We start from the raw sequence: 27,307 nt of genomic DNA, 5'->3' as shown, positions 1-27,307 counted from the left end.
ACATCTCTGTTAAGCTTCTTCGTCTAATCTACTATGGATGACTGCCAGGTAGCCATGGTGGGCTTCTCCGTCTAGGATGGAGATACCCGCCAAGATTTTTCGTCCATGGCAGCAGCTTCTTTGGCAGCCAAGCTGCCGTCGATTTCCATGACAGCTTGGCTACCATGTTTTTTTTTTTAATTTAATTTAATTTTTTATAAATAAATATTATTATTTTAATTTTTATACGGAGTAATTTTTTAAAAATGTTAATGTAAGAGGCATCTTATGTGGCATCCTACATGGCAGGTGACTTAGGAGTAATATGTTATTATAGGTTAAATATGTTAATTGCACAAATTTAACAAGTTTAAGGGTCATCAAGCACCTTGTGCTCTGATGGCACCTCTGTGATTCTCCTTGAGAGAAGGTCACAGGATCATACTCCGGTGGTGGGGTATTGACTCTTTGGGCTGTAATAGATAGAAAGAGTATATAACAGATATTACCATGTAATAGAGTCAACACTATTCAAAAAAAAAAAAGTTCTAATTAGAGGTTTTTTTTTTTTTTTTTTTTTTTTTTTTTTTTTTTAATTCAAGGATCTAATTGCACTTTAGTATATAGTTGATGATTTTTTTTTACCCTAATCCATTTAGTGTTTTTTTTTTTTTTTTTTAATTCCAATTTCCTTTTATTACCAAACATTTGTTCTACTTTTTCTTAAATCCATAGCTATTGCTAATTATTTAATTCCTAATATTATTCAATTCTCATATCCCAACTAAACGTGACCTAAATTTATAAACGGGATATGTTTTTTTTTTTGAGTTCTACTACAAAGACTTCCAAAATTCTACTACCTGAGGTGGCAAATCAGAATTGCTTATTTTCATCATGTGGGTCCACAGAAAAATGTCTACGTTAAGAGCATGTGAGAGAGAGTACAAGTTGGGCGTTTAAAATTAGAGTACATCAAATATTTTCTTTTTTTTTTTTTATTTATTTAAGTACAACTGACTCGGTTATAATCTAGATATGTTAATTGCATTATAATGGCTAACTACAATCACGTGCAGACAGGGAAAGATTGTACGGGAGATTGCAATGGTGCGGTAAGCAATCATTTAAATTATATTTTTATCGTGTATAAAATATATGAAAGATACACACACACACACAAAAAAAAAAAAAAAAAAAAAAGCTTAGATGGAGTATATATATATATAATTCAGTTCTCGTGCGATTGGGTGTCTCTCGTATGGTTGTGCGGTTAAATCTGAACCATTGATCTTGCTTAAATCAACGTCCAGAATTACCAAAATTTAAAAACAATGAAAAAAAATGTGGTGACAATTTGGTAATTTTTACATCTACGTCAAATTTAAGGTGCGTGGTTTTTGTGATTAAGGTGCGTAAGTTTTGTACTTAAGGTGCGTGAGTCTTGTGCTTAAGGTTTGTGTGTTTTGTGCTTAAGGTGCGTGGGTTGTGTGCTTAAGGTGCGTGCGTTCTGTGCTTAAGGTGCGTGCTTAATGTTGGAATTTTTAGCTAAAAATGACATTTTGAGTGATGATTTTGTGGTACAAATATATGTGGGTCCACTTCCGATTTGGGTCGGGTCAAAGTGGATTCGGGTTCTTCGTAGTGAGACGAAGAATTTGATATAATGTACGCTCAAAATGGGTAATAGGTGAATGAGAAATTGATTATCAAAGTGAACCTATTTTGAGAGAAGTCAACAACTTAAACCTATTGTTTAGTGGCTAATTAAGATTAGCACTAATCTTGATGCTAATTACTTAGCATTCACGCAAGAATGCTTGTAATTAGGCTTTGGTAAAAGGTTAAGTGGTAATTAAGCTTTTGAAAGCTTGATTAGTGAATTGGGAAGTGTACTTTCGTGTTATGCCTTCATGCATGGACGAAAGATGCTGCACGAAACTTGAAAGTTTAATTGTAAGCTTTGGTTTTGGTGCCTTGATTTTTATTAATCTTTGGCTTAGGCACCTTTCGTGCTATGGATTCGGTGAGCATGAGTCAATGCTATATGCATTGATTCGTGCTGCACCGTTTCGGTGCGTGTGGATCACTCGGGTGTGGTTTTCGGTCCCAATTCGTTAAACCTTCGGGTTTGTACAGACTTCTCGGTCACTCAGATATTTTGAAACAGGTCGTTGTGGTCGGTACGAATTAATCGCGTATTAAGTTCGTGACCGTTGGAATTATTACGATAATAATTACGACCGTTTCAAACGTTATTATCCAATTATTAAATCTTGGATTTATGTTGGTTAATGGCCATTATAATGCTACTTAATTCCTCTTTCCCTACAAATAGCTTGTTATGTTGGCATAATGTTTTTTACACCATTTTTTTTTGAAACTCAAAAAACCATTGTTTTTCTCTCTAATCTCCCTGATTTCAAAAGAGAAAATTGTTTGCCAACATAATTCCATAAAACATCGGAGTGCTCAACTTGTGTTCTAGTTCGCCGGGCTTTGGGTTGGAGTGCTCGAACGCCAAAGTCGTAGTCCGTTTTATCCTGGGAGACTGACGCCACAACGATCCTAGCACCCTCGGGAGGTGGCGAATCGGTTTTAAGGAGAGTGTGTGTACACACGACTCGGGCTTCCTCTGCTTCATCTTTCTTCTCGTTGGGTTAAAACCACAGGTTAGAAACCCGTTCTTGCTTTTATTTTGTTCTTGGTTTCGGACCAAGTGGTGGGATTAATCTCAGATAGATTAAATCCTTGTACTAGTTTTGTACTAGTTGTGGTGGGATTAATTTCGTGGAAATTAAGTCCCGTGTACTAGTTTCGTACTAGTTGTAGTGGGATTATTTTGATAAAATAAATCCCTAGTTGGTTAATATATATACGAGGTATATATATATGTATGTAATTTTGGTTTCGTACCAAAATTGGTTGGAATTAATTTTGTATAAATTAAATTCCATCTTTCGGGACAAATATATATTTTTTATATATATTTTGTGTATCGATTTATTCACTAATTTCCAACACTTAAGGTGCGTGAGTTCTGTGCTTAATGTGAGTAGTTGTTGAAACTTAAGGTGCGTGATTTTTCTTCTTAAGGTGCGTTGTTTTCCCTTCTTAAGGTGCGTAATTTGTACTTTTAAGATGCGTCAGTTGTGTAAAACTTAAGGTGAGTCATTTTAAAACTTAGGTGCGTGGTTTATGTTCTTAAGGTGTTTTGTTGTGTGCTTAAGGTGCGTGGTTTGTATACTTAAAGGTGAGTGGTTTGTGTTCTTAAGGTGCTTTGTTTGTGTACTTAAGATGCGCAATGTTAATGCTTAAGGTGCGTCCAATCACACAAAACCGCACAAGAAGCATCACCCGCACATGAACCCTTCCATATATATATATATATATATATATATATATATATATATATAATCTTCTGTCTTAACGGGGCATGTCCAATAATGTGCAGTTGGGTGCAGAGATTACTGGGGAACATTATTATTGGCCTAATGTTATTGGAGAAGACAATGATGCTAAGAGGTTTCGTGGGTACAATGTACATGCCTTTGATCGTCATTTAATATTTAAGGTAAGATCTTATTTTTTTAAACAATTAAATTGTAACCCAATTTCTTTTGTATGAGATTGCTATTGGAAATAATGAACCAAAGTCGATTTAATATCGTGAAATAATATTTATATATATACACAGAAAGTATATAAATTATTATTTGATATATATATGAAATATATATATATATATATATATATATATATATATATATATATATATATATATATATATATATATATATATATATATATATATATATATATACACACACACACACGAAAAAATATATATAAAACGGACCCCAAAGGTTATATATATAATATATATATCAACCAAAATGGAATTTATAATCCTTAGATTATAATTCCAACAAAAAAGAAACGGAGTAAGGATTTATTGCTTAAAAGCATAATCCCAAAACCGGAGAAGAAAGGAGATGAAGAAGAGTGGTAAGTACGAGTCAGGCGAAACACCATTTTTCCTTAACTTTATTTGCCACCTCCCAAAAGTGCTAGAAGCGTTGTGGCCTAGGCTTCCCAGGATAAAACGTACTACGATTCAACGTTTGAGCACCCAAACGAATGAACCCGGCGAACTAGAGCACGGACAGAACAGAGCAGCAAGAACGGAGTAGCTAGGAGCAGAGTTTTCAGAGAAGAAAACGAACTTCTTGTTGTGTGTGTTGTGTCTTGTTCGTAGTAAAACCTGCTGCCCCAACAACATACTTATATGGGAGATTGAGGTGTAAATAACATTCAACAACGACATTAATTCTGGAAATAACATGACTGGCTTCACCCTGCTGCCCCAACAACAAACTTATATGGGAGATTGAGGTGTAAATAGCATTCAACAACGACATTAATTCTGGATTTTAATATGACTGGCTTCACCACTCCATTCCGGGCCACTTCAGTAGCTATGTGTTGGAAAACTATTCGGAAAGTTGGCATAACTTAGCTTGTAAGGCCTGGCAATTTTCAGACAACATTCATGCATGCAGGTGCCGGCGCACACGAGCTCATGTTTAAATCAAGCCTTTTCGATATACTATACAATTCAACCCCCAAACCCCTCCCCTGTGCGCAAGAGAGAGTGTCTGTGCTATACAATTCTATAAGCTAGCCTTAAAAGAGCTCTTGTATAAATAGTAGTGCAAGTCTACTTCCCAAACCAATTTGGGACAAAAGCTACACTTTTTCCCTTCATTTTCCAACTCAAATGGGTCTACTTTGAGAATCAATATCTCATTCACCCATTATCCGTTTTGAGCGTACAATATATCAATCTCTTCGTCTCACTATGAAGAACACGAATCCACTTTGACCCGACCCAAATTAAAAATGGACCTCACTGATAATTGTACCACAAACTAGCTACTGAAACTGCCATTTTAATTCTATTTTTTCAACAATTGCCACATCATCTGTAATAAATTTCAAATATTTAATATGTTTTATAATTTTTAACAATAAAGAACCAATCACATTTATTTGGAGGAAAAAATGTTTTTTTTTTTTAAATACATAAACATCCGAAATCACTTTTCATTCTAAACTAATTAAATCTACACATATATATCTAATGAGTTAATACCATCAGAGGTCCTCCGAGTATAGTGATTTTGCCACGTTTAGTCCTAAACTTTCAAATTGACCATTTGTGGTCCTTCAATTTTCAAATTTAACCATTCGTGATCCAAGTTAACCACCCATGGTCCTTCAAATTTTGAAATTTAACCAGTCGTGGTCCTCTTGAAAGGACCATGATTGGTTAAAATTTAATAGTTAAAGGACCATAGGTAGTAACTTGGATCACGAATGGTTAAATTTAAAAATCGAAGGACCACAGATGGTCAATTTGAAAGTTTAGGACTAAACGTGGCAAAACCACTATACTCGGAGGACCTCAGATGGTATTAACTCTATATCTAATACTCCAAAAAAAATTGAGCGGCATTCTTTTTCTTTTTTTTTTTTAAAAAAAAAAAATCATAATTACTTTTAAAATTCAAACTCAACATTTTTGTTCTTTCATCTTAATTTTTCCAATGAATAAATTAATGTTCCTAACTGTGATATTAAATGCAACATATTAGGCTGCACTAATTGCTTCTCAGTGGATGAATCATGATGATAACGTTCAAGAGGCCCTGCATGTTCGGAAGGTAATAATTTTTTTTTTTTTTGTTTTCTTTAAATCTACCATCTACAATACATAGATACAAATATCTACATCTACATCTACAATTCTAATAAGAGCTAATAATGTTAAGCCCTTAACTGGAACAAAAAAAATGTCGGTCCTATTGTTTCTTAAAATGAATGGTCCATATTATAATATTGTTTCTTAAAATGAATGGTTCATATTATTTTTATTGTAGTATTTTTTATTGATTTTCCTTATTTGCCCTCTATTATATTATTTTCTTCCCTTAAATAACCTAAATTCCGTTAGCATAAACTTTAGTAACGGAATATTCCGTTAAGTATTTATTATTTTAACTTACACATTAATTTCTATAAGAAAAGTCTTAGTTTCAAACCACATCCCAATTAGAGTTGGCATAATTGTTAAACATATACTACGAATATGTTAAAATATATTTAAAATATCTATCTACTATACTAATAAGAGCCCAAGAGAGTTAGGCCTATAATGAGTAGAAAAAATGGCGGTCAAATTTTTTAATCAAATGAATGGCTCAGATTGATCAGATTTTAATTTTTCCTTAAGATTTCCTAATTTATCCTTAATGAATATGATTTTCCGTTAAATATTATCTTTTCTGTTAATTTCTGTTAGTTCACCGTTAACTTACCCATTGATTTCAATAAAAAGGTCTTAAGTTCGAACCTCATCCCAATCAAAGTTGGCATAATTAGTACTCTATTTTACTCTTATTAAATTAAATAATAATTTAGTATCTACAACAAAAAATAATACATATGCATTTCTTTAATTTAGAATTATGTGTCTACAATTTCTTTATTCAAAAAAAAAAAAAAATTCATTATCAATAAATTAAATAAGAGAAATAATTTCATTAGTTATATTGTCTTTATTTTTCTCCAATATAAAAATTCTTTACATTCAAATTCATCAATTGATTATATTCGTTACATTGTCCCTACACTGTATTTATTAAAAAAAATTATTCATTATCAATAAATTAATTAAGATAAATAATTTTAATTAGTCATATTGTCTTTATATTTCTCCAATTTAAAAATTCTTTACATTCAAATTCATCAATTGATTATATTCACTACATTTTCTATTATCTTTTTTTGTGCACTATTTTTTTAATTAAATATCAAAGTTATAATACAAAATAATGCTATATATTTATTTACCAAGTATTTTATTAATACCATAAAAAATAAAAATAAAATATAATTAATAAAGTCAATCATATTAACTACTTGAGGGATTTGTTGACAAAGAGAGTATTCAAATCATACAACAAATTGAAGTAAGAACTATCTTGCAATGTCCTTGTTTGACAATCAGTAGTTAGCGGCTAGCGTTAGCAGATTATATTAGCGAATTTGACCAGCGAATTATATCAACGGTTGGTAAAAAAATATTACAAAAAATTAACTGTTTAGATTAACATGTAAAATGACCTAAAGTACTTACCTTGATATAGTTTAAAGTACGTATTAAAAAAAAAACATTGGGCATATTATCCCAATCGCGCAATGCGCGTAAAAAACTAGTACAAATCTAATAAGAGGCAATAATATTAAGCCCTTAACTGGAACAAAAAAATATCGGTGTAATTGTTTCTTAAAATGAATTGTTCATATTATTTTGATTTTAGTATTATTTAATGATTTTCCTTATTTACCTTCTATTATATTATTTTCTTTCCTTAAATAACCTTAAATTTCGTTAGTATAAACTTTAGTAATGGAATATTCCATTAATTATTTATTATTCTTAACTTACTCATTAATTTCTATAAAAAGGTTTTATGTTCGAACCTCATCCCAATTATAGTTGGCATAATTGTTAAACATATATACCACGAATATGTTAAAACCTATATATATATATATATATATATATATATATATATATATATATATATATATATATATATATAATGACTAAAAATCATTTGAATTTCTTGCATTTAAAAAAAAATAAATTTAGGTTAATTTTTTTTTTGTTTAATTAATCTTCTTTTGATTATTTAGAACAAAATTTAATATTTCAATTATGCTTTTGCATTATTGGAATAATTTAGGTCATTATGGTATTAATATTTTTTTTATGTATTTTTGTAATGGTACAATTGTACATTACTTTACAAATATCATACTATTATTTTTTTTTATCGGACAAAATTATTCTTACATCATTGTCAGACTTGCGCGACCTAACTACAAAGTTGTTGATCATGAATACAAATTGCACCACCCGCATGAGCAGCTCAATTGGTCACAGAGGTGAAACTTTGGAAGAATGACTAGAGATCTAGTTTCACTAGCGATAGTGTGTGAACAACCTCTCAAAGTGAGGGGGTTCCTTGTGCACAGTGAGCACATGTCTAGCCTCTGTGGTTCATGCTCTGTTGGGTCAGGGTGTGGGGGGCCCTTAGGGTTGGACTCTAAAACGGTACGACTATTTTTCAAAGATTTGACAATGTTGACATCTCACTAGCCCCAATTGAATAAGTTTACACATCATAATATTATCAATGCATTAAAACTTCTAAAGAAATTTGGTAAGTTAATTTAATTTTTACTATATCATTATAACAATATCTATTGTGACCATATATTTTGATTGATTTAATAGCAATTGACAACAATTGTAGCAATTGTCATTGATACACTCTCAATACAATTTGTCTCAACAACGAATGGAAATTAAAAAATCAATGATTTCATTATTGTTGATGAAAAGTATGCACGTCACTTTATAACTCTTATTAAATTAAATAAATTAGTAGGTACAACAAAAAATAATACATATGCATTTAATTAATTTAGAATTAGATGTCTATAATGCCTTTATTTTTTTAAAAAATATACATTATAAAAAATTTAAAAAGAGATATAATTTCATTAGTTATATTATCTTTATTTTCTACAATTCGAAGATTCCTTACATTCAAATTTATTAATTTATTATATTCACTACATTGTCCATTGTCTTCTTTTTACATTACCTTGTAATTAAATATCAAAGTTATAATACAAAATATGTTATATATACTTATTTACCAAGTGTTTTATACAAATATAATAAATATTAATATTTTGTTAAATACTTTCACATGATAACCTACGATACACATTTCACAATACATGAAACATGTAGGGGAATAACTACCACTATCAAATATCAATAGGTGCTTGTAAGATAAAGAGTTCATAGTACAACTAAGACCACAATCATATACACAACAAGGCAAATCTAAAGCTTCCTACACTATAATCTCATTGCACGATGTATCCCTCTATGGTAGGGAAATTATGCTGTGGAACCGTGTCCACTTTGCAAGGTGGACACGATTTCAAAACTGTTCATAATTAAGAATATATAGTTCAAAAATTATGAATATAGTTCTATAATTATGAACATATTTATGAACATATAGTTCTGTAATTTTGAATATAGAGATTCAATAATTGTGAATATGAAGTTAAAAAATTATGAATATATAGCTTTATAATTATGAACATATAATTTAGTAATTATGAACATAGAGTTCTGTAATTGTGAATATAGAGTTCAATAATTATGAATATGAAGTTCAAAAATTATGAATATATAACTTTATATTTATGAACATATAGTTCAGTAATTATGGACATAGAATCGTGTCCCACCTTGCAAGGTGGACACGGTTCCACAACATAACGATTGTCTATGCTACAACCGGTAATCCAATTGCAGATGACACACTACCAATAAAAAAAAAAAAAAAAAAAAGAGGACGTGTACTGAAGATGAAGATAATGATAATTCTACCAAAAAGAGAATTAAGAAGAGTTAGAGAAATTTAAATCAAAACTAGTATTTATTTAGACTATCGCTTTTAGACTAGCATTATTACAAAGTTGCAAGCATTTATTTTAGTGACAATTATAATCAATCTCTCATATATTATCTACATTTATATACTTTAAATTACCGATTCAAATAAACAAATTCAACATTTATTTACCTATATATGTTTGAACATCTCTTATATAATATTGCATTGATATACTTTGAAATATTTATTTAAAAATAATTATGGGACATTGTCTCATTCGCGCAACTAGTCTACTATACTAATAAGAGCCCAAGAGAGTTAGGCCTATAATGGGTAGAAAAAATGGCGGTCACAGATTTTAATCAAATGAATGGCTCAGATTGATTAAAAGATTGATAAGATTTAAATTTTACATTAAAATTTCCTAAAATACTCACACACCGTTACTAATTCCGTTAAAATTTTAAGAATTGTCGTTAGTTCACTGTTAACTTACTCATTGATTTCAATAATAAAAAAAAAAAGGTCTTAGGTTCGAACCTCATCCCAAACAAAGTTGGCATAATTAGTACTCTATTTTAATCTTATTAAATTATATAAATAATAATTTAGTAGCTACAACAAAAAATTATAGATATGCATTTCTTTAATTTAGAATTATGTGTCCACAATGCCTTTATTCAAAAAAAAAAATATTCATTATCAATAAATTAAATAAGAGAAATAATTTTATTAGTTATATTGTCTTTATTTTTCTACAATATAAAAATTCTTTATATTCAAATTTATTAATTGAGTATATTCGCTACATTGTCCTTACAATGTCTTATTTCAGTGAAAAAAAAAAATTCATTATCAATAAATTAAATAAGAGAAATAATTTTATTAGTTATATTGTCTTTATTTTTCTACAATATAAAAATTCTTTATATTCAAATTTATTAATTGATTATATTCGCTACATTGTCCTTACAATGTCTTATTTCAGTGAAAAAAAATTATTCATTATCAACAAATTAATTAAGATAAATATTTTCATTAGTTATATTGTCCTTATTTTTCTCAAATGTAAAAATTTTTACATTCAAATTCATCAATTGATTTTATACACTACATTGTCTATTATCTTTTTTTTTTTTGTGCACTATGTTTTTAATTAAATATCAAAATTATAATACAAAATAATGATATATATTTATTTACCAAGTATTTTATTAATACCATGAATTTTTTTTAAAAAAATATATATAATTAAAAAAGTCAATCATATTAACTACTTGAGTGATTTGTTGACAAAGAGAGTATTCAAATCACACAAAAAATTGAAGTGAGAACTACCTTGCAATGTCCTTGTTTGATAATCAGCAGTTAACAGTTAGCGTTAGCAGATTATATTTGCATATTTGACCAGCAAATTATATCAATGGTTGGTAAAAAGATATTTGAAAAAATTAACTATTTAGATTAACATGTAAAATGACCTAAGGGTATACATATATTTAATAATAATAATAATAATAATAATAATAATAATAATAATAATGATAATTTAATAAAAGAAATAAAATTAATAAAGAAAAAAACATAAGAGGAGCCGAACGTTCGGCTCCCCTTAGGTTTGCCACTTTTCTCACATCGGTGGGAAAAGTGGCATGGGATCCTTGGGGCTCCTAAAAAGGATCCTTAAGGCTCCAATTTAAAAATTAAGCTTGTCCATCCGTTGATGGGCAAGTAGTGAGCCAGTGAAACTGGCTCTTGTTATTCGAGTCGAAATAGCTCTACAGTAAACATTTAAAAAAATATATATATAGAGGTGTTTTGGGGAAATCATTCTCAAAAACGCTAAGTGAAAATATAGTAAATTGCAATGTTTGTATTTTTAGTAGTTTGGAACAAATTGTTGCTTCAAACAGTTGAATAACCAAACACTTTCTTTAGCATTTTGATCTTTGGGTTACATCATATTTACCAATCGTCCAATATCTTTGGGTTACATTATAATTATAAATTTTTTAAATTTTTACTACATCTAAATTTAAATTCCTTAAATTAGAAATTTCTTTATCCATAATAATTTATTCAACAATAATGGTTGAACACTGAGCAAAACACCTAAAAGGCTGGTACCGTTAATTCATTCATTGATCTTGTATATATATGCATTTATTAAATATGTTAGAACCATTTGCAACAAATATACTTGGTTACTATTTAAAAGAAAATTTAGTAACAATTATAATGAATCTCCTATATTACATTGTATTCATATACTATGAGTTACATATTTAAATAAACAAATTCGATATTAAATTATTTATGTATGAACTTCTCAGATTGTTAAGATTTTAATTTTTCTTTGAGATTTTCTAATTTATCTTTAATTATATGATTACCCGTTAACTTTTTCGTTAAATACCGTTAGTCTAATTTTAATATTAAAGTCTAATATAGAATTATAACTACACCATTAATCTAATTCTAATATTAAAGTCTTAATAGAACTCTAACCATAAATCCTACTGTCGGAATCTCCTCAAACAATATTAGTATATATTTAATATTTTATGCCCTAATTTTGATTTGCTCTCTCTTATGTCCCGTATTTGGTTTCAACCATACCTATACAATTATTTTATTGACAATTAGAATCAATCTTGACAATATTATCTTGCATTTGTAAATTTAGAATAACCTATTTAAATACGCAAATTCAACATTCAATTATCTATTCATAAACAATTCCAATATAATCTTGCATGGATATACTTTAAAGTATTTATTAAAAAAAAAACATTGGGCATTATCCTAATCGCGCAATGCGTGTAAAAAACTAGTTTTCTTAATAAATGAAAAGTGTAATGACGGAAGGTTTCTCTCCACAAAATAATAATAATAATAATAATAATAATAATAATAATAATAATAATAATAATAATAATAATAATAATAATAAATAAATAAAAAGATTTTAAAATGTTGTTGATTAGGACTGATTTAATACCACTTACATAATGTTTTTTTAAAAAATACCACTTGCATAATAACTTAAAATTTTAACATTTAAAAATAATATTAACATTATTAGTGGCCTTAAAATTTTAGATATAAAGGTAAAAAAATATATTTTTATATGGAATGTTTTTGAGAAGTTAATTCAGACGTATAACCATATAAAACATATATATTTTTTATTTTAATTTTAAAGTTAATTTCATTTTATCCTAAATTTATAGGTGTTAGTCCACTTTTAGTCTTTTTTTTTCTTTTTATTATTTTTTTTTTCCAAAACACATTCTTTGGTCATAGTCTTATTGTAACATGACCATTTTTGGTTCTCTGTCAACTAGATTGTTTAAATGGAGTTAAATACATTCGCAGTTTGTTCTATTAGTTCTAAGTGTTAAGTCTTTTTCCTTTTATTTTTGGTCCTAGATTTATGTGTCATTCCACCTTTAGTCTTTTTTTTTTCTTTTTTTTTTTTTTTTTTTTCAAAAAATCCTTATTGGTCCTAACATTATTGTAGCATGATCACTTTTTGTTATCTGTCAACAAATATGTTTAAATGACATTAAAAATGACGTTATGTCCTAGAAGAAAAAGGAAGATTGTGAGTGATTAATAACGGCATTTTTAATGTCATTTAAACATATTTATTAACAAAGGATAAAAAATGATCATGCCACAATAATGTCAAAACCAACAGGGATGTATGTTTTGTAAAAAAAAAAAGACTACAAATCTAATGACACATATAAATCGAGGATCAAAAAAGAAAAAATACTTTAACACTTAGAACTGAATAGACCAAAATCCCTTATATTTAACACAATTTAAACGATTTTATTGGCGGAAGACTGAAAATGGTCATTCCACCATAATACTAAGATTAAATAAGGATATTTTTTCTTAAAAAAAAAACTTAAAAGCAAAATGACACATAAAAATAGAAGTAAATCTTAATTTTAATAACAAATATATCGGCCGGTTATGTTGATTGTGCATTGAAATGGTTAAAATAGTTTTTGCTAAAATACATAACATACGGTGGTCCTTGTGTTCACTTCTTAATTCTTATCAATGAAAACTTCAAATTTATACTGTTTTGGAAATTTCTTGTAATCAAGTCTAGAACACTGACTATATATCCTTCAATTTTGGATTGTTTTGACATATATAGGGATGCGGTGAAAAATGGTCTAAATGCAGGATACCTTTGCGATATAAAAGAACTGTGAACGATACTAGACCATATCATGCAAATCTTAGCACAAAAGGTTACAGATCTCTTATATACAGGTTTGTTTTATATACAGTAATACAAGTGTAGTTAATATGAAATAATGTTCTTTCAGAATGAAAATATTTATTTACTAGTTATTTGAATGAAAATTGAGTCAATACCATAAGTGATTTTCCGAATATAGTGATTTTGTCACGTTTAGTCCTAAACTTTCAAATTGATCACTCATAACCTTTTGATTTTCAAATTGTTACCATCCGTAGTCCAAGTTAACCATTCATGGTCCTTCAACTTTTAAAATTTAACCAGTTGTGGTCCTCCTAAAAAGTACCATGGTGTTTAACTTGGATCACATATGGTAACAATTTGAAAGTTGAAGGACCACGAATAGTGAATTTGAAAATGTAAGACTAAATATGACAAAACCACTATATTCAGAGGATCCTAGATATTATTAACTCAATGAAAATTTTATAATGCCTTTGAGGCAGTTTAATTGCCTACTACTATAAATCGAATGTGTTGTGGTATTTCTGTAAATAATTGTTAGTTTGTTTACAAAATTGACCTCACTCATTTCTATTTATAGTAGCAAGTATGATACTTTTTTATATTCAAGATATTTACTACTAAGTATATGTTTCAATGTTCCAATGATTTATCTTATTACTAATCTAAATAAATGATCATACCTATTTCTATTTCAGTGGAAATGCTGATTTGTATGTGACTTCATTTTATGCTGAAACATGGACAAAATCATTGAATTATTCTGTAATTGATGATTGGCGACCTTGGTGGATGAACAATCGAATTGTTGGGTATGTTATAAAAGTTCACTACAATAGATTTATGATATATGAATTATAATTAAGAAACGCTAATTAAAATGAAATCATTCAATTGTTATGCAGTTATACAAGGACCTTCTCCAACAACATGACATATGCCAAAATCCTGGTGATAATTTACTCCTAGAATGTTGTTTACTAGCTCAAAATATATCTATTTATGTATAACTCTTAGTTTATATTTGTAACAGGGATCAGACCATATTGCTCCAACAATAACACCTGCGGAATGCTTCATTATGTTTAAGAGATGGATATCACATGAACAACTTTAATATTGTATGACAATGGTAAAATATACATTAGAAGTATGTTTCCTTCAAAAACATATGGCTGTACTTGAGTTTTATTTTGATGGTTTATGATGAAATTCATGTCAACAAATACAAAATATTGTTATAATATTATTCTAATTGTTAAACAAAAATACAAGTAAAGGGAAGAAGGAATTGAAAGAGAAAAATTGAGAGAGCAAGCGGATCATCATCTATTCGATTCATTCTCTTACAAAGGTATATAGATACAAGGTAATACATATGAAAGGTAATTACTCTATTAGTTACAACTATTACCATATAATAATAATGTCCACAACAATATTTTGTTTACAACACTCCCCTTTGGACATTATTTGATATGATCCTGCCTCGTAAAAACTCGTTAGGAAAAGCCTGTGGGAAAAACCTAGACAAAAATAGTATATATATATATATATATATATATATATATATATATATATATATATATATATATATACATATATATATATATATATATATATATATATATATATATACATATATATATATATATATATATATATATATATATATATGTGTGTGTGTGTGTGTGTGTGTGTGTGTGTGTGTGTGTGTGTGTGTGTGTGTGTGTGTGTGTGTATTCAAATAAGGACAAGTATATTATAGAGGACTGTGAGGACAGATGTAGTGTGTGCCATTAACTGGTATGTCGTGTGCATGGCCGAATGTAGTCGTGTGTCATAGTTTGTATATCGCGTGCTAGATTTGTTAATTTATAGAGCCTGGGTTCGAAACCTGATGTTTACATTTATTCTTGTGTGCCATTATGTATTAAGTTGTGTGCCTTGTATTAATTTATTGTGTGCCCATTATTTGTCCTTACAATCCTCTATATATTGTTGTCCTCATTTGAACTCAACCCTATATATATATATATATATATATATATATATATATATATATATATATATATATATATATATCACTCATGCCTCGTTAAAAACTTCACTAGGAAAACCATGTGGGAAAAAGCCTAGTTGAAGAAAAGAGTACATGATATTTGTAAACTCATATATTATACTGATTGCCTCATTAAAAACCTTAACTTAAGAAAACCCTGTAGGAAAAACTTAGTTAAGGGAAAAAGAGTACAATCATAAGCCTTCAAGGCATAATCGGTATAATCTTCAGGATTTTGGGGTTTGTCTACTTAAGCAATTATTTTGCAACTTTTTTCCCATTTACATTACTATATCATACTCATGCCTCATTAAAACCTCACTAGAAAAACCCAGTGGGAAAATTAGTTGAGGAAAAGAATGCATGAAGTATGTGTATTCTTATTTTAGATTATTAGCTGCCTCATTAAAAACCTAAGATTTAAGGAAAATAGTACAGCCGTTAGTCGTCAAGACCCAATCTTCAGGATCAATTCATGTAAACTGATACTCCCCCTCAAGATAACAATCTTTAATTCTCATACATTAAATTTCCAAAATGTATAGAATAATTTGTAAATAAATATGTACAACTGTCAATAATATACTCTATAATAATCCCGTGACTCTTCTGGAGTTCACTTGGTATAATACTATAATATTGACATTACAATATCTAGTCAAACGAATTTCATTATATATCTTTTTATCATTTGTGCAACACAATCTTTATTGACCCTCTATGGGAAAATGAGGGTAAATATAGTACAACCAATTTTGGAACTTGGCATTATGGGGATACAAAAATAATAGCCAGTACCCAAGTAGCCATTATATATTTGTTTGTCTAAGTATCCAATCAAAATCATATATTGGCTAACTGGTGTATAAAATTCTTTAAGGAAAAACTCGATCTTTAAGTCGAGATAATATCAGCCTTTTATTAAAAAAATCTCCATCTTTAGACATGAACTGATATCATCAAGTTGTTTAGATATTTCATTGATGTTTACACTATCAATATTGACTACGATAATAAATAACAAATAAGTTCATTATCAACTCTTTATCGAGCACATAATGCTACATATATTCCTTCTTAATCAGGATAATAACTCCATTCGCAACTCTTTAAAGAGTAAATAATGACACATAAATACATATTCCTTCTTCGAGAGGAAAATACTCAGCCAATTCTTAATTATTTCAGGTCAAATAAAGACCTTAATATTTTAATGTTGCGATTTTCACTTTTTCTCACTTTGAGAACTTAAAATCCTTCGGGGACTTTTGAAATTAATATTAGTTGTATATCTAAGTTTATTATTCTGCCAATAATATTATGTCGCGGAACTTAATGCCATTTATCGTGGGAGAGTATATTTGATTAAAATCAATTAAGGGTCTCTGCGTGAACCCATAGGCTACAGAATCGCTTCATATCTTATCACCTCGTTATTCTTGTTTTTCTTCCCACCATTTGTAACCTACAGGGTTAATACCTCAATGGTGTACGAAAGGAATATATTAGCAAGTGCCTTTAATTGCTCTCTTTATACGTTAATCAATCTAGGCGCTTCTGGCACCTAGTTCTGGATCCAGATTGTCATATAATATGAGCAATTTGAAGGCGATTGTTTTGTCGAAAACTTATAACATTTTCAAGACTTTCTCCCGTATTTATAATCGTTTATGGCAATATTTAATTCAACCAGATTCTAGACATTTTCCACAACTATTCAGATCACATTTGGTTGTCCCGCATCCCTAGTATTATATTTGTTTGGTGCACCTATGAATTGACTAGGGTTTCTCATCACCTGGACGAGCTTCTCCAGGACAAAAATATTCAAGCTTTTCCAAGAATGACAATGTTTATTTGCTAGATCTAGTATTATGATTCTTATCTCTTGTCACCAATAGATTTCCTACATTTCTAGTGTCAAGGAGTATCTGTCGATATATTTGGTCCAAGTTGGGGAAGGTATATGGACCTAGTCACTATTTTATGATCACTATGATCAATAGATATGTTTGGCAGATTATTTGCTAAAGTCGCAAATATATAGATTATCTTTTGAACTTCTAGTTCAGTCTAACTAGTACGTGGGTTTTTTAACTAATGAAGATTTTTCCATTGCATGAAACTTCTCGGCATTTCATTAAATTTGGGCTCATCTCCCCCTAATGCCGTGAAATGATCTTCATGATGCATGTATGTAGTCAGCGTATCTATTGATCTCCTATAATGGGCTCTAGGTATTTAAACAACTGACGGAGGTTTATAGCCCAAAGAGATACGCGTGAGGTGGTGATACAATAAAATGGACTACATACTAAGACTAGAAACGCAGATCGGGAAAAGTATAATTCTATCACGCACTATGTGTATGGGGAATAATTACGATATGCAGTGAGTCAGATTTGAATTAATACAAATATCTCCAAAAAAATAGATAATTTGGTAATTTCTCCTTCACACATGCATTATAATTTACTCATATATGGGTAAGAAATTTCAATATCTGACTCATTATGTTTGCCCTAAGTGACCCAATTGTTCATGCCATAATTTAAAAGAATTTGGGTCTTTACAATTTGCAAAAAAAAAATATCGCAACATATGGAGTACTCATAAGTATATGCAATCATATATGTCCAAATAGAGAAAGCATACATATTAATTAAATGAGATTATACGAATACGCAACCATCTTAAATAGGTGATGTGGATCTTTGGGGGATGAACTCAAGATTCGATTCACCAAAGATTCCTTCGGTTGCCCGATCTTTTCCTCACCAAAACAGCAGGAACAACAATTACGGTTTGAGGGTGTTGGAGATGGAATTGGTTGATGTAGGGGTCGGTTTGGGGGATTATTTTTGTGTTTTTCTATAAAGATATTTCCGCCACACCTTGGTCCTAGGTGATAAGGAATGGATGGCACCACAAGATTGGTATTATCTTGATAAGCCTAGAATAACATCTCTCAACACACAAGAGAGACAACAAAATGCCTAAGCATTTCTTTCATTCAACTTCATTCATCTCTATCTTTAAAATTCTGATTGTTCTTAGCCTTTAAATAGGCTAATACATAACTCTCAAGGAGATCAAAAGACTCCATTACAAGGCAATGAATGGTATTCATTCATCCTAGACATGTAACCTAAAATAAATTAAATATAGCACATGAATAATATTAAAACTATACTAAATGAGAATTTATTTGCCTTAATGGATTGAGTTTAGCTTCATTTGAATTGTCCCAATGCAGCCACGAAAATTTGGACCATTTAGATTAATTCCTCACTTATTTTTGGCAAATTGCATGGATTAATCCATTTACAACCCGTCGCAATTTCTTAGCTTTTGAACTTGTAATTGTGACTTCTCTTATTTGTATGTTGATCTTTGAGCCTTTGGTTGTCCTCATCATTCCCTCACTCTTTGAGAAGATTCGTCCTCGAATCAAACTTGCCTCGGTCAAATAGAAATGAGTAAATTTCCCAACGTGTGAATTGTATGTCTGCATCAATGAAAGTGAGTGATCCCATGTTTCCTTGAACTTGGCACAACATTACCACAAATGCATTTAACTTTTGATGTCCCTTTGTCATGCTTCCAAACCTATTCTCAATCCTTGAATTACATTCATGAACATGCAATAAACTTGAAACAAAGATTATTTGGTTCTCAAGGTCTTCTCCCTCATTCTCTTTCTCACAAAGTTCATAAGACAATTCTTCTTCCTCATCTTCACTTTTTTTCTCAATCTTTCCTTCTTTTTCACTCAAATATTCCTCATCTTTGTTTTCACATTTGTGTTCACACATGTTTACATCCTCATTCATTACTTTTGAGCCCTCATCATATGACAAGGAAAAAGGTATCAAATTCTCAACCTCTTTTTGCTGCAATTTCTCTTCAATTTGTTTGGCATTGTATAGTAAATTAAACAAGCACTTGCACCGATGAGGAAGCAATCGTGCAATTTCTTTTCTAACACCATACACAAATCTGTTCTTAGTAATCATAGCTGGTTCAATCACGCCATCACGGATCATCAAATCTCTTAACTTATTGTAGAATTCTTCCACACTAAGAGATCCTTGTTGAAGTGTATTTAACTCAAAAGACTCCATGGATAATATGAAACAATGAACAATAAACTAGAAAACACAAGGAATGGCAACACAAATCTGGACAGATTTTAAGAGTGACTTTGAAGAATTTTCTGGAATATTGTGGATGATATTTTGACCCAAACTTTTCATGAAACTAAAGAGTGGTAAGTTTTGTACTTCCAAAAAAAATTTCAAAGCAATTGGATATGTGGAAGTATTTTTTTTGGAATTTGTTCTCTCAACAGTGCAGGCTGAAATGTTGACAGAAACTGTTCTAACAGTGGCCGGAATTCAACGAATTTTCTGTGTTTATAGGAATATGATTTTAACACAAAACTTTCATGAAACAATAGAGTGTTAGGTTGGGTACTTCCAAAAAAAATTTCAACACAATTGGATATGTGGAAATATTTTTTTGGAATTTTTCTTTCAGAAGACGCAGGCTGAAAATTTACTGCAGAAACAAATGAAACAAGAATTGATTGGTAGAGTGTTAACCTCTTTTGTGTGAGGAATGAACCCAAAGCTCTGATACCAAACTGATACGGATCTTTGGGGGATGAACTCAAGATTCGATTCACCAAAGATTCCTTCGGTTGCCCGATCTTTTCCTCACCAAAACAGCAGGAACAACAATTACGGTTTGAGGGTGTTGGAGATGGAATTGGTTGATGTAGGGGTTGGTTTGGGGGATTATTTTTGTGTTTTTCTATAAAGATATTTCCGCCACACCTTGGTCCTAGGTGATAAGGAATGGATGGCACCACAAGATTGGTATTATCTTGATAAGCCTAGAATAACATCTCTCAACATACAAGAGAGACAACAAAATGCCTAAGCATTTCTTTCATTCAACTTCATTCATCTCTATCTTTAAAATTCTGATTGTTCTTAGCCTTTAAATAGGCTAATACATAACTCTCAAGGAGATCAAAAGACTCCATTACAAGGCAATGAATGGTATTCATTCATCCTAGACATGTAACCTAAAATAAATTAAATATAGCACATGAATAATATTAAAACTATACTAAATGAGAATTTATTTGCCTTAATGGATTGAGTTTAGCTTCATTTGAATTGTCCCAATGCAGCCACGAAAATTTGGACCATTTAGATTAATTCCTCACTTATTTTTGGCAAATTGCATGGATTAATCCATTTACAACCCGTCGCAATTTCTTAGCTTTTGAACTTGTAATTGTGACTTCTCTTATTTGTATGTTGATCTTTGAGCCTTTGGTTGTCCTCATCAATAGGTTAAATGCCAAATAGATGTATAGATGGTGAGACCATTCAAGATCTCAAAATTTATTTTCTCAATTTATGATGAGGCATCATCATCAAATATTCACAATTTGTTTGCTTTAGGCAAACCAACATGATGTGATTCACTTTTGGCTATCAATCACATAGCATTTTTGCAGATCAACATAACATTAAAAATAGAAGTTGCAGACTTCATTCATGAGTCATTAGTCACCCAAAGGTCAATCCCCATTCGAGGTCTTCCAGACCTTATTAGATAAATAGCCCAATCACTGATATGAACCTAGTCCAAGGTTCAAATAAAGATGGAATATTGTCCCAAGATTACTCTCAATGCAAAGATAGAGATGGATCAAAATACCTTAAACCTCACGAGAAACCCTTTATCTCGAATCCTCAAAGACTTGGAAGAATCCCATGTAGCTTCAAGTACCTTGATGTTGCATTCTTCAATCAACTAGAGTCGGATCTAGTTTCCTTCGATTCAAGAACGAGTCCACGGACCTAAATCTAAGGTTGAAGAAAGTAAGATTGATTCGAGTCCACGAATCAATTTGCTAGTCGAGTCCACGACTAACCACTAATTGAGTCCACAATTAGCCATAAGGTTTCTTACACAAGTGTAAAGAAAAACTTAAGAATTTTATTGAATTAAAGCCTCCTCAAAACTGATATGGATGTGCCCTATTTATAGGTATAGGGCAGCATTGTAATCTAAATACAATGGGAAAAAGAGTCCTAAACCTAATCTAGAAAACAAGTAAATAGAGTTTTATTTAGAAAAGGATTTAAGGAATCCTTTCTAAATACAACTAGTGTTTTCTGTTTAATTCTAAACAATTTAAAATAAATGATGACCACAAATAATAAAGCTGATTTGGGCCTCGGATCTTGTGATTGGCCCAATTTGTAATCTTAATGGATCTTCATTATGTTGGGCCGCATCATCCTCCCCTTCTTGAAAAATGATTCAACCTCGAATCTTATAAACATTGTCTTCGATCCGTGACATCACTTGAAACGGGCCACTATAATACTTTCCTCTATCGAATGGAATTATTATTAGAATTCCTTGATTTTTTTCACCAATGATGCTTTAAGGATGTACTTTTTGGCCTTGTGATGAGCCCACTATAGACCCTTATTGGATTCCATGTGTGCTGGTTCCTATTATTCTCCCATTCTTGAAAAGGATTCGTCCTCGAATCCAAATCTTCAATGAAAGACAAAGTAGCAAGCTCACTTTCTGTTTTATCACGCTCATGGAACTTTTTCTTGGGGTGCTTGACACGAGTCGCTCCAATCATCATCCTACAATCAACAAGTAAGGCAATTAAGTCTAATGACACATCATGGAATTTAAACATTCTGGATAGTAATAGATCAGCAAAACGAGACATATTAAATTTAGCCATCTTTTTTGAATTTTCAACAAGCACAACATCTTTCCTTCTAGAGCTTAAGGCTAAACCAAACACAAAATCCATGGAAATATCAAGTAATGTTTTAGATGTATTGTGGTGGTAAGTAGCACAATTATGAACATAAGATTCTACATCTTTTTTCTTCTTTGGCCAATGAAAATATCCATGCAAAACATCATCACTCTTTGGAAAACCAAAGTGTCCTTTATGTGAATCAACAATTAAACCATTGCCCAAAACAAAGCAAAAAGTGCAAATCCCATTGACTTTGAACCAAAACCCCTTGAGCAAGTAGTGTTTCACATAAGAAGTTTTCAAATGTGCCTTATAACTTTCCAGTGATTCCTTATCTCTATCAAACAAAGTTTTAGTAAAATCAAAATTAAGGAATCTTGGATGTATGGAGGCAAACAAATTTCTAACACATCTAGCAAGTACGTCATCAATAGAAACATGGCAAAGAAATCTAGAGAATAATAATGCATGCTTTTGGAATAAAAGTGAGTATAAAGTGACTCCCCTTCCTTTCTCTTGCATACTATCCTTTTTAGTTACCAAGAGATGTTGCACTTTGACACCTTGGGCTGGTCCTTTCCACTGTATCACTGATTGTGGTCCCTTTGTTTGGCTAAAAACTGAGTTAGAGGATTGGAGTGGTGATTGCAATTCCAAACATGGAGGTTCCACTTTTCTCTCTATGATTTCTTCATTCTTTGAGGCTGGTTTGAGAGCTTGCATCAATGTCAATTGAATTTCTTCTACTTGTTTAGGATACAAACGAGACAAGAAATATGTAACTCCATTCATGTGAAACACATAAGTGTTCCTCATTCCAACAGAACTTATTTTTCTGTCAAATTGCAATGGTCTACCTAACAAGATATGAGCAGCCTGCATTGGGATATTATCACACAAGATTTCATCAGAGTAACTGTTAATAGATAAAGGAATAAGATCCTGTCTGGTTACTCTAGCTTCTCCTACATCAGTTAACCATTGCAAACAATAAGGATTTGGATGATTAAGCAAAGGTAACTGGGGAAATTTAACCATAGCTGCACTAGCCACATTTGTGCAACTTCTAGAATCTATTACCATAGCACAAGCATTCTCTTTAATTGACCCTTTAGTACAAAATATATTTTCTCTTTGAGACTCATCTTCTTTTAAAGGGTGAACATTCAAAACCTCCTTAACAACAACAGTATGACTAGACTCACTAGCAACATATTTAGAATCAGAATCTAAAGGTATGAATGGTTCTCCCTCAACATGTTCATTGAGAGTTTCAAAATGGTCACATACCTCATCCTTAGACTTATATTCAAGACAAGAAGCAAAATTTTCAGATTGTTTTGTTATCTTAACTACCCTTTTGTTAGGGCAATCACGAGCAATGTGGCCTCTCCCATTACATCTATAACAAATCAATTCTCTATCATGTTGAGGCTTCACTGCCTCACTTACCTTTTCCTTACCTTTTTCTTGTGAATCATCTCTTGGAGGGGGATGTTCATCACGCCTTTTAGGGGTGGAACTTGTGTTGTTCCATCTTGATGCACCATTGTTGGACTTGTACAATTTCCTCTCTTTGATTTTTGCCTCAGATTCACGTGCAGCATACAAGGCATCATAAAGGGTGTCATATCTCTGAATACTCATTCCACATCGAATTTCTAAGTTCAATCCATGTACGAAACGAGCAACAGTTTTTGTCTCTTCTTCATGTATGTCTCCCTGTTTAAGCAAAATATTTGTAGTTTGGTAGTACTCATCAACTGACTTCTTTCCTTGCACCGTTCCCTGCAATTTTCTTTCAAGATCATAGAAAAAAGATTTAGGACGAAAAGTTAGGCGCATATCTTCCCTCACTTGAACCCAAGATTCATAGGGAATAAAATTAGCAACTCTTTCTATATTTCTTTTTCGCCACCAAGATAATGCATACCCCTTAAAAGATGTAGCAACTATCCTAATTTTTGTAAGATCAGAATATTGCTTTAAATAAAAAAGAGTTTCAACAGCATTCTCCCATTCTATGTATTCGGTGGGTCATTTCTCACCGGTGAAGTTAGGAATTTCAAGTTTAATGTTTCCTAACTCGGTATTACGCTGTTGGATTCTTTGACATCTAGGATCCACTCTTCCTACTGGTGGCAGGTGTCGCTCATCATTGTGTGGTGGTTGCACTTGCTGTGAGCGTTGCTCCAAATTATTCATTCGTTTGAGTAACCTGTCTATTTTTTGTTCTAATTTCTGTGGCAAGTTTGGAACTTGTTGAGCCATCTGTAAACGAAAAAAAATATCTAAAAACAAGACGATATGTGAGTAGTCACGTTAGTGAAACCAAAAATTTGGCTCGCTCCCTCACTATTCTCAGCTCGCAAGTAAGAGGTAGATTATATGGCTTTTGGGGGTGCACTACACACTCTTACAAACACACACTCCACTCGTGTATCGCTCAAGGTGGCAGATACTCTCACAAGCCTTTTTCCAAAAAGGAAAATTCTAGTCCGGTACTCCAGTTGATATGGATTCAACCTCAAAGTTCAAGAAAAACGTACCTTGGAAGTCTTCACAAGCCTTTGAGAGTAAGGGTGTATCGCGAGGTAGGTAATAAAATTGAGAGCAAGAAGCAAAGAAAAAGGACAATACAAGCAAAGAAACTAAACAAGATTTGAAAGAAAAAGGAAACCAAAGAAGGAAGTATGGCAGAAAGATATACAAGACCAAATCAACAGATAGAGACAAGTAGAATATAAAATGGGTTCACGTGTACCACAACCAATTAGGAATCATTAAAAAACTCCTTCCAACCTTATACTTTTCCCCTTCCTTGTCCCTCCAAAATTCTCCTACCAGCCAAATTCTTTCCCCAACCTTATTCTTCTTCTTTATAGCTTTCTCTTTTTTTTTTTTGCTTTTTTTTTTCAACTTTCTTGATTTTTTTTTTTTTGATTTTTTTGATAAATAACCTCCAAATAATTACTGTAAATATCACCAAAAATTTCAGACCAAGTGGTTCCACACAAGCACTTCAAAACAGAATCAAGAATTTCAAGAATCACCCAGAAAAACAGAAACGCTGCCCTTACTTCGAAGATCAATATCTCAATGACCGTAAGGAATTAGCAAGTGTATAATATATCAATAGAACGCCCCAGAAGAGATCTACATCATATCCAAATTTCAGATAAAACTAACTAGTGGATCTCGAGATATAGGTAATTCTTTGAAACTGGTCACAGCTCGCGGAAATCTGGACAGGGTGTGATTGAGATGTGATTGCGCGTAAATGCGCTTTGGATATAGGTAAGGGTAAGATGGGGTTGTTTTCTTGACAGAATATGTGGTAATATGGTGCTTAGGAGGTGTGAGGTCTCGTTGATATTGGACGGGAAAAAGGGAAAACACTTTCGGGATTGTTTTTCAAGAAAGTGGAGAACATGTATCAAGATTCAAGAACACAATCAAGAATGCAAAAGAAAATTTTTTTGGGGGTTTTTTTAATGAATAAGACACGAATAAATGTAGTATGTAAGATAAGAACGAGATAAACATAGGGAACCAAAGAAACCAAATTTCCAATGATAACGAGACAAACCTAGGCTCTGAATACCAAATTGATAAGAATCTAGTCCAAGGTTCAAATAAAGATGGAATATTGTCCCAAGATTACTCTCAATGCAAAGATAGAGATGGATCAAAATACCTTAAACCTCACGAGAAACCCTTTGTCTCGAATCCTCAAAGACTTGGAAGAATCCCATGTAGCTTCAAGTACCTCGATGTTGCATTCTTCAATCAACTAGAGTCGGATCTAGTTTCCTTCGATTCAAGAACGAGTCCACGGACCTAAATCTAAGGTTGAAGAAAGTAAGATTGAGTCGAGTCCACGAATCAATTTGCTAGTCGAGTCCACGACTAACCACTAATTGAGTCCACAATTAGCCATAAGGTTTCTTACACAAGTGTAAAGAAAAACTTAAGAATTTTATTGAATTAAAGCCTCCTCAAAACTGATATGGATGTGCCCTATTTATAGGTATAGGGCAGCATTGTAATCTAAATACAATGGGAAAAAGAGTCCTAAACCTAATCTAGAAAACAAGTAAATAGAGTTTTATTTAGAAAAGGATTTAAGGAATCCTTTCTAAATACAACTAGTGTTTTCTGTTTAATTCTAAACAATTTAAAATAAATGATGACCACAAATAATAAAGCTGATTTGGGCCTCGGATCTTGTGATTGGCCCAATTTGTAATCTTAATGGATCTTCATTATGTTGGGCCGCATCAATGACCAAACACATTGTCAAGTATGGAAGATCTAAAACTCAAAGAGTATATTTCCACAAAAGTTAAGTGTTGATGTCTTTCAAAAATCGACGACACTCAAAGCACTTAGTATAATTTTGTCATGGAGTACTATGTGACTATCATAGGTGACAATGTTTAAAATAATTTTGGTCATGTACTTCTACTGGAGTACAACGAATTCATGTACCATTCGAAAGGTACCATCCAGGAAGTAAAACCCATCCAGAAAATTAAACATAGAGAAGTAAATTCTAAATTGTCAAATAATTCTGGATGACCCACAAGAATTAACTTCTCAGATCATGCATTCTATTCTATACATTAATGGATCACAATAATTTATTG

At 31.2% G+C, this 27,307-nt stretch overlaps 1 protein-coding gene and 1 long non-coding RNA gene across 4 annotated transcripts in view; one reads left to right on the top strand and one right to left on the bottom strand.

Moving 5' to 3' along the window:
- LOC109184664 (serine carboxypeptidase-like 18) overlaps positions 1–15,001 on the top strand; it is a 24,956-nt gene extending 9,955 nt beyond the window's left edge. The window contains exons 8-14 of one of the 3 annotated variants that reach the window (XM_019334689.1): positions 1,059–1,094; positions 3,434–3,553; positions 5,637–5,705; positions 13,711–13,829; positions 14,481–14,594; positions 14,688–14,733; positions 14,816–15,001. In XM_019334689.1, the coding sequence (XP_019190234.1) occupies positions 1,059–1,094; positions 3,434–3,553; positions 5,637–5,705; positions 13,711–13,829; positions 14,481–14,594; positions 14,688–14,733; positions 14,816–14,899 (588 nt within the window). In that variant the 3' untranslated portion in view covers positions 14,900–15,001. The remainder of the gene's footprint in view (positions 1–1,058; positions 1,095–3,433; positions 3,554–5,636; positions 5,706–13,710; positions 13,830–14,480; positions 14,595–14,687; positions 14,734–14,815) is intronic. The other 2 variants (XM_019334691.1, XM_019334690.1) reach the window with 2 other exon arrangements.
- LOC109184665 lies at positions 14,956–27,307 on the bottom strand. The gene is made up of 3 exons (XR_002054845.1): positions 27,296–27,307; positions 16,900–16,905; positions 14,956–15,033 (listed from the first exon to the last, which is right to left on the bottom strand). It is a non-coding gene; the product is annotated as an uncharacterized LOC109184665 (long non-coding RNA).

This window comes from Ipomoea nil, unplaced genomic scaffold (assembly GCF_001879475.1).
Source record: "Ipomoea nil cultivar Tokyo-kokei standard unplaced genomic scaffold, Asagao_1.1 scaffold1277, whole genome shotgun sequence".
Taxonomy (NCBI): Eukaryota; Viridiplantae; Streptophyta; class Magnoliopsida; order Solanales; family Convolvulaceae; genus Ipomoea; species Ipomoea nil.
Note: the sequence above shows the minus strand (reverse complement) of the source record. Positions and strands in the feature narration are given on the sequence as shown.